This window comes from Cyprinodon tularosa, unplaced genomic scaffold, assembly GCF_016077235.1.
Source record: "Cyprinodon tularosa strain WSP-4 unplaced genomic scaffold, ASM1607723v1 ctg51, whole genome shotgun sequence".
Classification (NCBI taxonomy): domain Eukaryota; kingdom Metazoa; phylum Chordata; class Actinopteri; order Cyprinodontiformes; family Cyprinodontidae; genus Cyprinodon; species Cyprinodon tularosa.
The window spans coordinates 1,110,583-1,127,843 of NW_024039241.1; the positions used below are offsets into that span (position 1 = coordinate 1,110,583).

General features: G+C 37.6%; 1 protein-coding gene across 2 annotated transcripts in view; it reads right to left on the reverse strand.

Moving 5' to 3' along the window:
- cadm1b (cell adhesion molecule 1b) overlaps positions 1-17,261 on the reverse strand; it is a 280,976-nt gene that overhangs the window by 53,012 nt on the left and 210,703 nt on the right. For both annotated transcript variants that reach the window (XM_038303434.1, XM_038303433.1), the window contains 2 exons: positions 10,474-10,626; positions 5,885-6,022 (listed from right to left, as the gene is read on the reverse strand). In XM_038303434.1, the coding sequence (XP_038159362.1) occupies positions 5,885-6,022; positions 10,474-10,626 (291 nt within the window). The remainder of the gene's footprint in view (positions 1-5,884; positions 6,023-10,473; positions 10,627-17,261) is intronic.

Genomic DNA, 17,261 nt, shown 5'->3' on the forward strand with positions numbered 1-17,261 from the left:
TTTTAACTTTTTTTCCAAATTTTGTTAAGCTAAAGTTTTTCTTTTGATGATTGGATGTGAGACATTAACAGAAAGTAATTAAAGTAGTAATTATGAGGTTGCTTCATTTATTTATTTTTTCAAAATTCAATTAAGAAAAGGGAAGCATACATTTCAATTAAGCCCTTTTAAATTTTCAATCGTTTTGTTTTAAGATTCAGATTCAGATACCAGTAGGATAGTTTAACACAACAAATTTGATAAAATCAGGTTTGATGAGTTGCTTTTAAATGTGATTACTCTAGTAAATACAACAACAAATGATTCATTCCTTAAATCTTCCGTTTACAGAAAAAAAAACAAGTAGAAAGTGACTCTTAAAAAAAGTCATAAGAAATGTAATGAGCAATTTGGGACAAACCAAATAGCTTTTTTGCAGGGTTATAATTGTCACATCTTGGTTGAGGTTTGGAGGACCCAAATGCAGAGGCAGAGAGTCTGAGGTGAATACTTCTAGTTTTAATGAAAATGGTAAACAAAGGCAGTCCAAAAATCCAACTAAAAATGTAACAGACCAGAACCATGGAGACATCAAGGGAAAACACGTCCAAGGAGTCAGGGAGAGACGAGGGGAGACGACTACAGCGAAGACAGGACCAGCAACAAGAAGGAACCAACAAAGAGTGAGAGCAGAGGGAGAGCATATATAGCTGACAGAGACAAAGGGAGGGCTAACGAGCTGACAAGGAGCAGGTGTGAGAGGAGACAACAAGGGAGCCAAGGGGAAAGGAACACACACACACACACACACACACGCGCACACGCACACACACACACACACACACACACACACAAGAGGGCTACAGAGGACAACAGAAAAACATGAGAACTAACAAATCTAGAAATTACAACAAAAAAGGAATTAAACCAATAAAACTAGTGAACATACTGTAGAGCAAAGTAAAGCACAATATAACCAAAACCGTGACAATAATACTCTGTAAGATAAAGTCACTATGGTGAAGTGGTTTAAAGGAGATTGCTACAAGCTAAACTCCTCCTCGCCAGTAAGTGGTGCACTCACGTCTGCTCTTGTTCTTAACCTCAAATATACTGTCTGCTAGCCAGTTGCCAGCATGAGTAAACATTTAACCTACCAGCCCAGAAGAAAAGTGGAAACCTTAAAGGTGTAGTGGAGGATTTTCTTTTTCCAGGTGGATCATCAGAATAAGTGGTCCTTCTAATTGTCAATCATTCTGTTTATTTGTTTACGTAGGCCGTCCTATGTGCTTCCCCAGTTATCTATCTTTTTGTGCATATGCGCAATTTGAGGCGTATTTTTGTGGTGAGATACAGTCAGACAGTCATTGAAGCTCGTCTTTCTCACCGCGGTTCTTTGAAAATGGCAGAAGGTCGTAAGAGAAAATGTGTCAGGTTGCAACATTTCTACTCGACAGGTAAAGTTTATTTGGAGAAATGCATTTCACATCACTGCTAGTAAAACAAGGAGAAAGGGGCTTGTGCATGCTCTCGCATGCGTTTAATAGGTGTTCCCTCTCGGTAGCAGTACAGGGTTGTCCATATGCATTTTTTTTTAAAGTGGAGAGGTCTTTTAAAAATTTTTTGAAAATCCTCCACCACACCTTTAATGACAACAAAAGAAATGCGGCGAGGCCATTTCTCAGAGGTAGTAGGCTCTGGTAACATCGTAACTCCTCCTCATTTAACCTACGACTTGTTTTGGTGAAAATCCTTTAGAGTAGGTGTTAAATGTATAAATTTTAGACCCATCAAAATTCATAAAGCAATTATTTATATACTATTTGTCTTTTCAGTAAAATTTATAATTAAGAATAATATTGCGCCAGGAGGAGCATCCGATGTAAAAAGTCTGTTAGCAGATCATAATGATATGCTGTGGTACCCCTGAACATGGTGCAAATAGTAATATCCATCAGGATTTTAACTTAAAGTAAAAATATAACATTCAATACAAATAAAATCAAAAACTTACTTTGAAATAAGAGAAAAGGGTTAGAACAGAATTCAATTCAATTCAGTTTATTTATATAGCGCCAAATTCACAACACATGTCATCTCAAGGCACTTTACAGTTCAACCAGATCATACAGTCAAATTGATACAAAGTTTTCTATCTAAGGAAAACCAGTTGATTGCATTGACTCATTGACTCAAATACAATCCCCCACACTAAGCATGCTTGTAGCGACAGTGGAGAGGAAAAACTCCCTTTTAACAGGAAGAAACCTCCAGCAGAACCAGGCTCAGTGTGAGCGGCCATCTGCCGAGGCCGACTGGGGTTCAAGGAGACAGAAGCAGAGATACAAAAAGCAGCTGTAAAAGGCGTCCAGGAAACACACAGCCAGGCAGACGAGCTCCAAGGCAGCTCCCATGCCAGAGGACGAAGAGAGCACATCCACTCAGTCACGGTCAGAGAAACAGGACCACACTGGAAAACAGGCCGATCTCCAACATCTATTAACAAGGGTGTTGATAGAAGCAGCACAGCTGATGTTTTTTTCCAGGATGACGTCACAGCCAAACAGGAACAGACGAGGCAAAGCTACTCTGAGGAAAAGCAGAGAGAGCAGAAGGTTAGAGATTGAACTAACAGATTCTGCAGAATAGGAGAACAGAGAGAGAATGAAGCAGAATGATGAAATGGGGGTCCCTATGTCCTCCAAAAGTCTAAGCCTATAGCAGCATAACTATAGAGATAGCTCAGGATAACCTGAGCCACCCTAACTATAAGCTTTATCAAAAAGGAAAGTTTTAAGCCTAGCCTTAAAAGTAGACAGGGTGTCTGCCTCATGGACTAAAACTGGTAGTTGGTTCCACAGGAGAGGAGCCTGATAACTAAAAGATCTGCCTCCCAATCTACTTTTAGAAATTCTAGGAACCACTAGTAAACCTGCAGATTGAGAGCGAAGTGCTCTGTTAGGAACATAAGGAACAATCAGATCTCTGATATAAGATGGAGCTTGGCCATTTAAGGCTTTATATGTGAGAAGGAGGATTTTAAATTCTACAGAAGATAATTTAAGAAGGCTCTGAAACACATATATCAAAACTCAAACCATTTACTTCTTGTCAATTAACCACCCAAACGAGAGGAAACCACTGTGGATCAGGTCAGAGAAGGACTCAAATCTGAATGCAGAGGAGATTTTTAGAGTTGCACCAGAGATGCCAAATCAAATGCTCTTGTGAGCATCAAGTAGTGATCAATCCCAGAGCAATCAAGCATGGCCTCTTCTCAGGGTGACATTTTCTTTCACTGAGATTCTAACCCGAGTCCTCCTGCTGCCGATGCACTCCTGGGCAGTCTGTGATCAAGCTGTTTCAAAAAGGCTCAGACAAGTAAAGCTCTAGCATAAGTAAATCTGCTGAAAATAGACACAATGTGTATAAATATATATACAGCTAACTGCTATAAAAAAGAGAAAATATGAGTCCTATTAGTTGATCTGGAGTCTGAAAATGAAGTTGTACAGTTAGCTGCTGCAGTGGGGCCTCAGAATTACAGTAAAGTAAAAACATAATGACTCTTGCAGTGACAGAAGACCCTTTTAGGTGGAAAAGAGAAAGCTTTTTTGCTGACCAGGACATTTTTGGAATATACCTTTACCAATAATATATAGGGACATGAGCCTTCTAAATATGAGACATAATTAAAAGTTTTGTCATAATGATTTGTTGCAATAGAGCAGGTTACTTTTTAGTTTAGACAACTTTTAAAAGGTTAACTTCTGTCAGCCACACTTTACTTTTTCAATTATCAGCTATATGTCTATAAGTCTAAGTCTATAAGTGTTAGATAGAAGGCGTCTTGCCGGAGTTTATGAACTTTTTATAAACCAAGCCAACAGTGAAAAAAACACAATAAATGGAGAATTTTAAAAATATGAGTGCAGAATAGAAATGACATTTATCAACAATTATTCAATATTTAATATTTAATTGCATTTAGATGAATAAATATTGAATATTTTGCAGCAGTGCCGGTTAGCAATCAAAGCTTAAAGCTGTTTAAGACTAAGACAAAAAAAAACACAGCAGTAAAAATAAGAATAAAATACTGAAGGTGAATCTAAAAAAAAAGTTCCAACTGTAGCCTTCCAACTTCGCGTCTAGCAAGTTCACATAAAAGTATCTTAAATTTAGAAAATAGATCAACTTTATGTGCTTCATTAAATGTGTATCATACCTACTGGTTTCTGTTATGTTGTCGAATCTTATTCCAAAGCAATTAAGTTGCAACATCAGATTGTTAATGTGAAGTTCTTTCTACACCCAAGTAACACAATGAGATGCCTCCTGAAATCGAAATTCCATCTAGGAAAGAATATTTTGTTAATAGTATTTTGTTGGTAGTAGTTAAATAGCAATGGAAGAATTTGCAATTCTTCCCTTTTGTACTTGCAATAAATTTAATGCATCTTTATGAACATATTGCATGTGTCATTCATTTGTTTTTATATATTAACTGAATATATGTCACTCTGACAATTCCTGAGTAACAATATTGTTAGTCATCAAGAATGCTCCCAAAAAAAAAAAAAAAATTCAGAAAACCTTCAATCTGCTCCTGATGTTCGCTGCCCTACTTGTGTAGATAGTGCACCGAAATGGCTTCGGATCAGAGGTGCATTTTATCCAACTCTAGAATATATTTTTTTTCAAAATAAGCCTCAGTCATGTACTAAGGAATGCATATAGTATCATAATTTTAACAGAATCAGTAATACAATTTGAATGTGGATTATATTACAACATAGGTTACAACTGCACAGATAGAAAATATCAACTGATTTGAGTAAAATGTGGGCACCATATCTAATATTCATTATAACTGCCTTGTTTAAGACAGCTGCAATGAGAGAGGCCCTGATGTCTGCCTTGGAATCTGAGTATGAGCAGGGACTAATGAATAGTTTAGCACATCCATAACACTAACTGATTTGTGTTTCCTGGGGTACAAGAGGACGTGACTTTCTATCTGCCACTGTGGATTAGCCCTGCTCAGCATGTCAGTGGCATTTTGCTGATCTAACCATCCTGTTGTCTCTCCCTTCCCAACACAACACTCTACAACTCATAAACAGAAATTGACTTTGACTCCTGTAGGGAACACTGGAGGCACAGATGGCATTTAGCTTCAGATTTGCTCTTGTCTAAATATTTAATCTCTCAACTGCCAAATGTATCCTTTTATTCAATAAATATATATTTTTATAACAAGCTCAAAGACATTCACTCTGTATCATAACAATGTAAATAATATAAAACTAGTCATTGCTGTAAATGTGTAATGAATAATAGAAAACACCTAATTATAACTGAGAGGTAGTATGATTTTTCATTGCTTCAGATTATATACCTTTCTGCAGGCAACAGAAGGCGGTGAAATGAAGATCAAATTTGCAAATAAACCATGTTTACCACGAGCGCCTGGATTGGAAACAAAAAGAAAGTCTTAGAGTAAAATACTTTCTAAAACATATTCCATCAGCAGTCGAGGTGTAGCTAGATTTTTCTAGCAAATACGTATGCATTTTCTTAAATCCAAACATTGATCCCTGAAATTAAATCTACACCACGGAAGTTACTTCAAGGAAAATCTATATTTAGGAGAAAATTAGAGCAAGGAGTGCAAAACATGGGTAAGCAGCAGTGACTTTAACACTATGCGTCTCCAACTGTATATGACAGGCAAGATGATCTTCTCATGTACATATGCCAGTCAACATAATCTGTACACATCATGTTTATAGAACTCGTTTTTTGTTCACAATGGAAGAACCTCCAGAGAGACTAACCTGTACGGAAGCAGACAGGCAGAGAGCATGTGAAGCTGACTGAGGGAGGGTGTTATTCTACTAACCTGTCAGTTCATCCTCCCCCTTCATCCATCTGATGGAAGCGGCTGGCTTGCTGCCCATGGATATGCAGGTGAGCTCCGTCTCATTCCCCTCGCTGACCTTATCCTCACGGCTTTCAATGATTGGGCTGCCTGGTGGGACTGACATCAAGTAACAGAAACACTTAGATAGAAACCCACAAACCTGGTTCTTATACATAGATTCTTTAAAGGTAATTATAAAACCACAGGTACACATGTGTCAATAATTGTGAGCATGAGGTATGCTACATCAATAAATAGTTTATGTTTTTGGCAATGATAGCACTTGCCGGTCCTATGACCTTCCCATTGTAAAGGCAAGTATTTATTTTTTTTCTTTTTTCTTTTCCAGCTGGTGCTAGTACTCTATCTTATCAAAGCCTATAATGTTTCATTTTTGGAACCACTGCTTCATAATATAAAAGTATTCTTATATTGTATTAAGATATAGGCTTCAATACTAAAACTGAAATTTCCTGGGTTTTTACGTACATTTCTTAAATGTAAATTTTAAAGTTTGCAAATAACCTTTGGCAGATATTTCAACAAAGATGCATGGATAATTAAGTGAGTACTGTCAATCACTAGAAAGATCACACTTTTAGATAGTGGCCTTCAGAAAAGTATTAATAGATCACAAAGATTTTTATGAATTATTTTGATCTGGGAAAAAAAAATAATTCAGTGATTTTTAGGCTTTTTCAGACTGTTAAGAAACACTGATTGGAGTGGCATCTACAAGTACTGGCACCCCTGGTAAAGGAGTTAAATCATCCTACAAAAATGTACCTTTGTTGTAGCACAAACTTAAATTGACACTGGGAAAATTTACATAAAATTAATACATTTATTGGTGCCTCTAACAATTCCCACAAAATGAATGAAAAGGATGCATTTTGTTTGGGAAACTAATTGCATGAGTTGTTCAAGGTGTCCAAAATGTGTCAGAAATATATGATGTCCTGCTTTACTGGATTATAAATATACTGTGTTTCATCTTTTTTTTTTTTAGAAATCTCTTTATTTAAATTACTCCTTAAAATCAGAAAGACAATAGAACATGTCTATACAGTGAGATAGATACAATATGTGTCGGTCCTTATAAGAATAGAAACAGGTTAAGAAAATCACATAAAATCAACTTGCCCAAAGCTACAGTGTGAGGAATATTAAGAAAAAAAAAAGACTTTTTTGCAAAGGAGGTGAATGACCTTGTGTTTCTCTGACAGTAGGATGAATGAGTGGGGTCAGATTTTTTTTTTTTTTTGCTGGTTCTTGTTGGAACTGAGTCTTCATAGCAGCCTGTTTTTTATTCATTTTATTTATTTATTATATATATATATTTTTTTTTGGGACACATCTACCAAAGGTGCAGTAAAAACACAGAGCGCTGTGGTTTAATACTGTATGATAAATCAAATTATTTGAAGTTTTAGCATCCTAATACAATAAGTGGTCAAGTCAGAATCATACTGTAAAAGAGTGAAAGTAAAAAAGAGTGTATAGTTGCAGTTGTTAAAATAAGGATATAATAATATTGTCTGCGGTTTACACAGCCAATAGTTATGTTTGGTGCCAAAGCAAGACGGTAAACAGGATGCTGACCTGCAGATGCGGGTCACTGAGCCTGTCGAGAGTTACAAAATGTTCCTTCTGTGAAAAACTGGAGGATAACATCTGTTGTAATTAATGTGATAAAGATCAATTGGTACAGAAATTAGAAAGGCTTGGGACAGTTTCTGGGATAAAACTGACTCTCTTTCAGTTTTTTTTCACGCAGCAAATAACTCTATAAATAAAGGATCTTTTTTTTATACAGCATATTGTTCATTTTTGCAAATAATATCTCAACAATCATTGCTGGACCATTTTTATCCCATGGACATTTACTGAAAACCAGAAAAATGAATAAAAATATTTTTATTTTTAAATGTAAATATATAATTTGAATAAACTCACAGAAAGAAAACTAAAACCAACAATGTATTTTAAACTTGAAGTTAGATTGATATATGTATGTATATATGTATTTGCTTGGCTCTTTGACAGCTTTGAAGAAGTTAATATCATTAATTTAAAAAAAAGGGAAAAAATTTTCAAAACATAAGGAAAAACTATTGTAAAACAGCATTACTGCAAAGATTTTTATCAAAGTTAAATGTTAACAATCAAGTCAGAATTCTTTGTTCCAATATGCGTCTTACCATTTTAATTTATTACATATATCACAGTTTAACATGCTGTAGAGTAGTCTTTACATCTTTAAAAGGAAATCTTTTCAATTACCAACAATGAAATTTATTCCTTAAAGTAGTAAATTAACTAAACTTAGAAATCCTATTGTGTCTACTTGAGATGTAAGGTGCTATTACTTTTATCTCCCATGAAACATCTTTGCTTTCCTGGATAAATGCTACTGCACCAAGTCTTCTAGCTGTAAATCCAACTACCACAGACTTCAGTGTAGAAGCGTTTCTAATAAAACAAAAATCATTCTGTCCAATAAACAGGTACAACAGGTCAACAAAGCACTAACATATCAATGTTATTCTTAGCTTAAATATTTCTTATACGTCTAGTGACAAAACTATACCCTATATACAGAATGGCTGGATAATAATTCAATATTTTTTTATGTTGCAATATCATTTTATCCATTTGTTTAGATATAGGCTTCAATCTGTGGTTACAGACGTTTTCACTGACTGACATTACGGCCAATGACGTTTCAAGCTGGACAGAAAGAGCTGCAGCACAGTGACTACATCAGCAATGACGTTTACCATGCAGGGAGCCTGTGCTCTGCAGCTGCAGGCGAAGTTGCTCAGCTGCTAAGCTCTGATATGGTAAGGTGTAGCTTCAAAACCATCACCCCTTTGCACATCTAAAATACAGAATTTCTAAAATGTTTTTTTTTTTTTTCGTGGGACGAACAAGCTGTGGTCCGTCATATGGTTTTGTCAAGTATAGCAATAGTCCTCAAAACAACCCAGGCAACTTTAGGGAAAGAATGTAAAACTGCTACAATGGCCCGGTTATTAACATGATTGAATAACTGAATTCACTAAATTGAATTGAATTGTAGTCACACCATAAGTGATTTTTTAAACAATAACTTGATATGTAGAGGGATTAACTATAATTTCAATGTATATTCTAATACAATAAATAAATAAAATATAATTTCCAATAGTTCTTTCTCAGAAAGTCCATGAATTTTATGTGTTTTATTTGACATGAATGTGTGTAGATTTTCAAGGTTCTGGATGACATTAATTTTATATTAATAGAATTAAATAGAAATATGTTTTATTTTTATGCTGTGTGGAAATGAAGAGGAGTTCCATCATACAACATTTTTTAAAGTAAGCAAATGTTAACATGTCAGTACATGTACCTATTTAACCACTGTTACTTTAAATCTATAGCTTGTTTAATGAGTCTATTTAATTATATGTCCTAATTTTTTCCCATGAGTGTGATTCAAGATGCTCCATCTGGTGCTTCTTGACCCTCAGTGGAGTCAGAACTCTAAGCATGGGGCTAAGAGGATCAGCCAACTTGCTTTTGCATACTTGACTGGAGATAAGGTCAGAGCATTTTCACTGATCTAGAAGAGTGTAGCTTCAGCAAAAAAGGAGTTCAGCTGTTATAACAAATAGGAATATGGCAATTACAGTTTACTTTAGGTTGTGCAAAAATGAACACATTTCTATCTATAACTCATGTTTTTAAAACCAGTTTCATCTGGAGATTCTGTGATCTAACTTTGGACAAAGATCCACCTTATTGACTAAACATCAGTTTATTATAAAGCTGTCATACTCCAACATTTCCCATATATATAATCCAAAGGAATACGATGCAGGAATAAATCAAAGTATATTCAGTATTAATCATGTGCCTTCACTTATTAAGTATCATTTTCTGCTTAACCAAAACATTTTAAGGCAAACAAATCTACGAAATTGCAACCTATCTATGTTCACTTTGATTTACAATCAGAATTAGGCCTATTTTTCTATCCTTCCCTGTACTGTATTAGTCATCCTCGCTAACTTTATGGACTTCAGATACTTGAAAGCAAGACGTCACTGTAGGGACTTATTTCAAGAACTCTTCAATACAACCCTTGATTCAGATAAAAAAACTGCAGCTAGGTTTCAATCGTACAACTAGAGTAATTACTTTAAAGTGCTTTTAATTCCTTTCAATCCCCCAGGATGTCTGCATGTATAATAAAGCTTAACTAAAGTAATTTCTCTCCAAAGCATCAAAGTGTGGCACAGCTGACTCTCAATGGGAAATCGTTTGGAGCAGCCAAGTCAACATTCACCGGGATTCACAGAGTCAACACAGCTGCCAAACCAACACGGTCTGAGCCATCAGTTTCAGCATCTGCTCCTTTTCGTTATGCTGTTGAGCACCGCAAGAGCCTAATTGGCTGACATTTTGTTTCAGTTGCTTAAGATAACAAGATCAGAGATATTATTTCATATTCACCCCTCACAATGAAGCGGCTTACAATGAGAGTGTGTGTTTTTCTTCGCACGTGTTTCCTCACACCTTACCCAGGACAGTGATGTCTGCGTAGGCTTCCTGAGGAGGATCTGTGTAGAGCTGGCACACATAGCGTCCCTCGTCGGAGAGCGACACGTTGGACAGAGACACCCGGAGTTCGTTGTCAGAGAAATTCACCAGCTGGAACCGGCTGTCCTTGAGAGCTGTGGGGATACAGAGTGCAGGGACACAAGGATGAGACGCACGGGGTGAGAAGAAAAAAAGGAAAAGTGGAGAGAAAGGGAGGCAGAGGATGACGAAGGAGACTTTAACTGGAAATAAGACAGGAGGTGGGAAAAGGGGGAGATTGGAGGGCAGGAGCTGGCCTTAATGCTGGATTTCTCCTTAATTGAGTAAAGGAAAAGAGAGTTTCAAAATGCTTCCTATGAGTTGATTTATAAAGTACCTTTACAGTCCACAGAGCACTTGCAAAGAAAGGAAAGTGTGAAGAGTGTTCATGAAGAGTCCTAACAAGCTAGGAAACTTAAAATGGGCCGAGGCTGGTTATGGATGGCTGCGTGGAGCTCAAATATTCCTCTGAAAGGAGAGAGGCATTCAAAAATACATAATGAATTAAATCAGAGAGGAAGATGCTTGGATGCTCAAAACTCTAAATCAAAAGTAGCCAAGATTGGCTGGACTTTCTTTTAATGTAGTCAAACTGGGTTAGCTGTTCGCTCTGACTTTTTAACTCACCACTTTTCATTTGGGTCAGCGCTCTTCCCTGAGCACTCTTTTGCATAAACAGCCTTGGCTGATTTGATTGGGGAGGCCTTTTGATGCCTTGACCTGCCTTTTTTATCAAGTCCTCTCTGCATCTGTCGAGTTAACAAGCTCTCCATTTTAAGCTAAGGGAGTTTATTATCCCCATCTGACTTCACACTTTGCATTATGATCATTACTTGGGGTCTCAGGGCGGCCTTAATATGAAACCTTATCTTCCCAATATTATCTCAGGGCTCTTTCGAAGTCTCTCCTTAAAGGAGAAAACAATAATACACTTTGGGAGGCAAAGGACCTGCTTCATACGGAACAGTACATGGCTTAAATGATGAGCATAGAAATATGACTCAACAAAATAAACGGCTAATTCCTTGGATAGGATTACCATAATTTGTTTAAAAATTTGCATGCACTCATTATGCAAAAAAAACCATTACCAGTAAGTAAGTAAGTAAATAAGTAAGTGTTATATAACACCTTTCACAGACCAAAGCTGCAAAGTGCTTCACAACACAGTTTAAAAACATCAGAAAATATAAAAGGCCAAAACAATAGGAAATCATAGCCGTCATCATAGAAGGTAGTTAATTGAAATTGTACAAATACATGGATCTTAAGTAAGCTCTTCAAGGTAACAACAGAGTCAACTGAGAACAATAAAGGTGGACAATAATTCCAAAGCCTGGGAGCAACAGCCTGAAAGGAACGTTCACCTCTAGTATGAAAACAGGTGTGTGGAACCTTCAGCAGATTCTGATCCACAGACCTAAGAACCCGCGCAAGGGTGTAAGGGTGGATCAGATCACTGATGTAAGAAGCAGCCTGACCACGTAAGGCTCTGAAAGACAAAGCTAGAATGTTAAAAGTGATCCTATAAGACAATACATTTCTTTTAGAAAACTACACCACATAAAATATGTTTACAATAACAGGTTGGTTATTGTTTGACTAAGACACTGGGGATCACAATTAACAGCTGCACCTACTGAGAGATCACAGACTGCTGGATTCTTCAGACCAACTAAAGATGACGTAATGCATGAAACTCTAGTGAAAACTTAAAAGAGGGCTACAGTTTGAAGCAACAAACACAGAATGAGCAAATAGAATATATTCCCTAATTTCAAATTGGGTTTATTTCAGTTCCATTCCCCTATAATTCGAATAACATTTAATTTAAAATATGCAACATTTAACCAACAAGAAAAATTACTTGGAATGTGTTGATGTTTCTTTGTTAAATTCCTGTTGATTTTGATTGGATAGATAAACATTGAGGTAACATATATAGTAACTTGGCCTGCAAGCTGATTAATGCTGTCGTTGTGCATCAACAAACACATGAAAACCAATCACATGCAGACCGAATATGGATTGGCTAGTCATGTTGCAGTGTTATGGCTTATGGTGGGACATATAGCTATGATAAAAAGAGCTGCTGAGTCTACAGCCAAACTAAAAAAAAAATAAAAAATGTCAGTGCACGAGGACATGCATGTAGCTGCTGCTATCACCTCTGCTTTGTCAGAATCCAGAATTTTGCCTTTGAACAGGAAACAGGATAGCATAAAAGCCCAAAAGTTGTGGTTTTCATGGTTTCTTGTTACCTTGATTGACTAAAACCAACCTTTGGTCGGCATACAGGAGGTGTCGCTTTGATGCAAGTATTCCTAGATTATTCATATGTAGAACTAAATCTGAATGCTACACATCCCGATACAGTGTGCCGTTGTCTAGCCTGTATAGGTCTGTGCGTCCCTCCATGGATATGCCTCCCCAGACCACCACTGACCCACCACCAAACCTGTCGATGTCCAAACTGGACAATGTTACATGCAGCATAACGTTCTCCATGGCTTCTCCAGACCCTTTCACGTCTGTCACATGTGCTCAGGGTAAACCTGGTCTCATCTGTGAAAAGCACAGGGCTCCAGTGGCGGACTTGCCAATTCTGGTGTTCTGTGGCAAAGGCCAATCAAACTCCACGGTGCCGGGAAGTGAGCACAGGGTCCACTAGAGAACGTCGGGCACTCAGGCCACCCTCGTGAAGTCTGTTTCTGATTGTTTGGTTTAGAGACATTCCCAGTAGTGGCCTGCTGGAGGTTATTTTGTAGGGCTCTGGCAGTGCTCCTCCGGCTCCTCCTTGCACAAAGGAGCAGATACCGCTCCTGCTGATGAGTTGTAAACCCTCTACGGCCCTGTCCAGCTCTCCTGGAGTAACTGCCTGTCTCCTGGAATCTCCTCCACGCTCTTGAGATTGTGCTGGGAGACACAGCAAACCTTGTGGCAATGGCACGTATTGATGTGCCATCCTGTAGGAGTTGGACTGCCTGTGCAACCTCTGTAGGGTCCAGGTAGCGCCTTATGATAACATTAGTGACAGTGACCATAGCCAAATACAAAACTGGTGAAAAAGAGTCAGAAAAGATGAGGAGGGGAAAAATGTCAGTGGCCTTCACCTGTTAAACCATTCCTGTTTTAATGGCCGTCTAGTTGTTGCCCCTCTAGTGCACCTGTTGTTAATTTCATTAATACCAAAGCAGCTGAAACTGATAAAGAACCCCCTCTGCTACTTACCTGACTAAATCAATATCCCAGAAGTTTAATTAACTTGATGCTATACTCTAATTATAAGGTGTTCCTTAAATTTTTTTGAGGAGTGTATTTCTAAGGTATCGTTATTGGATGGTTCATAGTATAATGACCATGTAATTCATAATGTTTATGTGCTTTTGTCTTATATCCCTCTCTCTTTTCCTCTAACAGTGGCTGCTTAGCTCAAGTGGTGGGGAATGAACTGCCAGTGTAGTTCCTTAGGCAAGACCCTTTGCGCTAATGCCTGCTTTGGGAAGTGGCGGCCTAGTGGTTAGGGCACTGCGCTTGGAATCCTGAGGTTCTGAGATCAAGCCCCCACATCTCTGGGTCCCTGAACAAGACCCTCAACCCCCCCAAACTGCTCCCCAAGCGCAGCACAATGGCAGCCCACTGCTCCCCAAGGGGATGGGTTAAATGCTGAGTTATTTTCATTGCTTTGTATTTGTGATAGTATCATGACAATAAAACGCTGTAAAAAAATAAATAAATATTAATAATAGTTGCAGTTTATTTAAAGCACAGTTTGGTATCTAAATTTTTACTTTTTGAAAATTCCTCTAGTGTTTTGTTTAGAAATATAACCAGAGGTGTGTAATCCAGGTCCAGAAAGTAAAACCCCTGCCTAATTTTTCTTCATCCTGTTAACTTAACAAGGTGATTAGCCCCCAGTCTGTGATGAGAAGCTGGGAATGCACATGGTTGGAACTAATCTCTGTACTGGCTTTTCACTTTCTGGACCTAAATCATATTAGGAACCATCTGTCTCTGCAAGGTTTGGAGGTTCCCCCTTTTTGATTGTTTAATAAAGGCACATTCTGTTAGCTCCCCAAAAACTTATATATCAGGGAGGAGATTGCTAAAATCAGGCTTTGGGTTTTTTAATTTTTTTTGTTCATTCAAGAGTCAAAGAAGGTCTGGAAAATCCAACACTCTACTATCCTCTCAATTCTTTTTAAGATATTTATGTGACATGAAGAAAATTCAACATCCTTCCACTGTTTTCAAGACTACATTGAAAAACAAAGTGAGTAGAAGAAAGAAACCAAACACAAACTGTAGCTATCTCAGGGTTTCACTCAAAAACAAGATGTACTAGTGACTAACAGTTAAATTTACTACATTTGAACATGATATATTTTAATTAAGCAAACATTTCTGAATTAATATATTTTTCATTAGTTTGAAAAAATACCTCAAGCTGCTACAATATTAAAAGTGTGTTATTAGCTGGAAGGAGAAGAGCAACATAATTAGCAGAAATAATCACTACGTGAACTTAGCTACTGAAATAACAGAATTTTTTTAACCACCTCATCCAAGTGAAACAAAATTGGTTACTACAGTATGTAACTGCTAATGCTGACACCTTACAGAATTTAGAAATTTTACATAAACATTATGTCGTTCCTTACAGAAATGAATATGAACATAGAATGGACTATAACATGGACTTAACAAGAATCCAAGAGAGGAGCCTTCTATTACCATCTTTGAGTCATTCTTTTAAAAGTTGTTTTCAAGACAAAATCCTCTTCATCTCGTGGCAGTCAGGACAACAAAGCAGAGACACCTGTACCTCTTTAAACTGTCCTTCAATGTTAAGTACTGTTTTTTCCATGCAGACAAAATAACCACAGCAGACACCAGAAAGAGGCTTTTTGGAAACTTTGAAAGATTGAATGTGGTCCCCTGGCCTACGGGGATAGCCCTATTTAGATGATCCTTTCCTAATGTGGCTGACATAGGAGCTTTTATAGCAAGGTCGACAAGAGGTCTGAGGATGTCCTTCAAATCTCAGTCCATTTAAGACTGTCTTGCAGATGGGACTCTGAAAAGGGAGAGTCTGAAAAACAAAACCTTCATTCTGCTCCAACAATGTTTAAAATTTATATCCTGTCTGTGGCCCAACAGAAGCATCACTATTCTTCTCTTACTTTCCACAAGTTTGACTCTTTCAACTGATGCATATTTCTGCTATCGCAAAGTTAATATCAATACATTTTAAGAACGAGGCTTTAAAACTGCAAGGTTATATGCTAAAAATCAGTTATATATGTGCAGCACCACTTTAAATATAAGGCTTTTATAAAACAAACTCAGGAACCTCCTAAAGGGAGACTATATACAGTAGCAAATAAATCATGGTCAAGCATTGCATCGTTGTTTGAAGATGTCCACCTTCATTGATAAAGACACTTTTTCCCCATTTCAAATCATAACGCTGCCAAATTACATGCCATTTTGCATACATCTGGAGGAATAAATGTCTCATCCTAACAAGACTTGCTAGGCTCAGACCTGTGGCATAATTCACTTTTATTTGCTGCAGCAGAAATGTGCTTCAAAGCCTCCTCTCAACTGTAAACCTGGTATTATTCTGCTGTTGTTTGTGTCTTATTCTGAGTTGGATACTTGGCTTGTCGCTGCTGTTTTCACAGCTCCTGGTGTTTCTTTATGTCACTGCTGTTTGCCTCCTTGTGTACAAAGATCTGCCACTGTGTTGGGGCTGCCCCTTATGACAGGTAACAATGCCACTGGCTGAGGGGGGTCTGGTCAGAACATCAGGCCCTTTAGGAATGGGGGCCTAGAATAGTGCTGTCAAGGGGGTTCACCAGACCCCATTCCAAGAAGTACAAATACGCAGCAGAAACCCAATAACACTTAATCCCCCCGTCGCAAAGTCTGACATATATTCACATCCAATGGTGGATAAACAACGCAGTTTGTTTTTTGTTAGTGACGAAGGAGCTGTATTGACTTTGGCAGAGAAAATGACATGTTTGCAGGCTCACATGGCGCAGCTCAATATAAAACAAAGAGGAAAAGGTTGTCCTAACCTCCTGGCAAGACTTCTGTTACTGTACAGACTCATCATTGATTAGCAGTACGATGAGCCTTCTGATCATTGTGTCTTTTATTTCTTTCTGTCTGAGTAAATAGAAGCACACCGTGATCTATACTTTCATAACGCTTTACCCTCCTCTGCCACATTTCTGAGGCTGCTCTGGGTATTTTGCACAAATATGATGAAGATGTGTGCTCAGACTCCCCCGGCGATTTTTGCAGGTGAGAGAATGGAATGCACGTCTGGCTACCTGGACCTGTGAAATAACAGCTGCGATGCAATATAGATTGAAATGAAGGGTGGTATTCATTCACCTTGAATCCTGGCTCATATCCAAGATGTAAACGTGAAAAAATTCTAGACAAGACAAAAAAAAAATCTCATCTTAAAGCAGAAGTAGCCCATATGCTCATGCATAATCATAACACTCAATATCCTTAATCTAGGAGATTATTGTAAAAAAAAAAAAAAAAAAAAAATGACAAGGACACAAAACTATCCCCATTACATAAGCATGGTGAATTATCTGTTATTAATCTTTCTGCCTTCTAAGCTTAATGACATGTGTAAAAGAGCCAGCATGTCAAGGACAGATGGAATCGGGTTAGCACACAATCCAAATGAAAACTGCAGCTG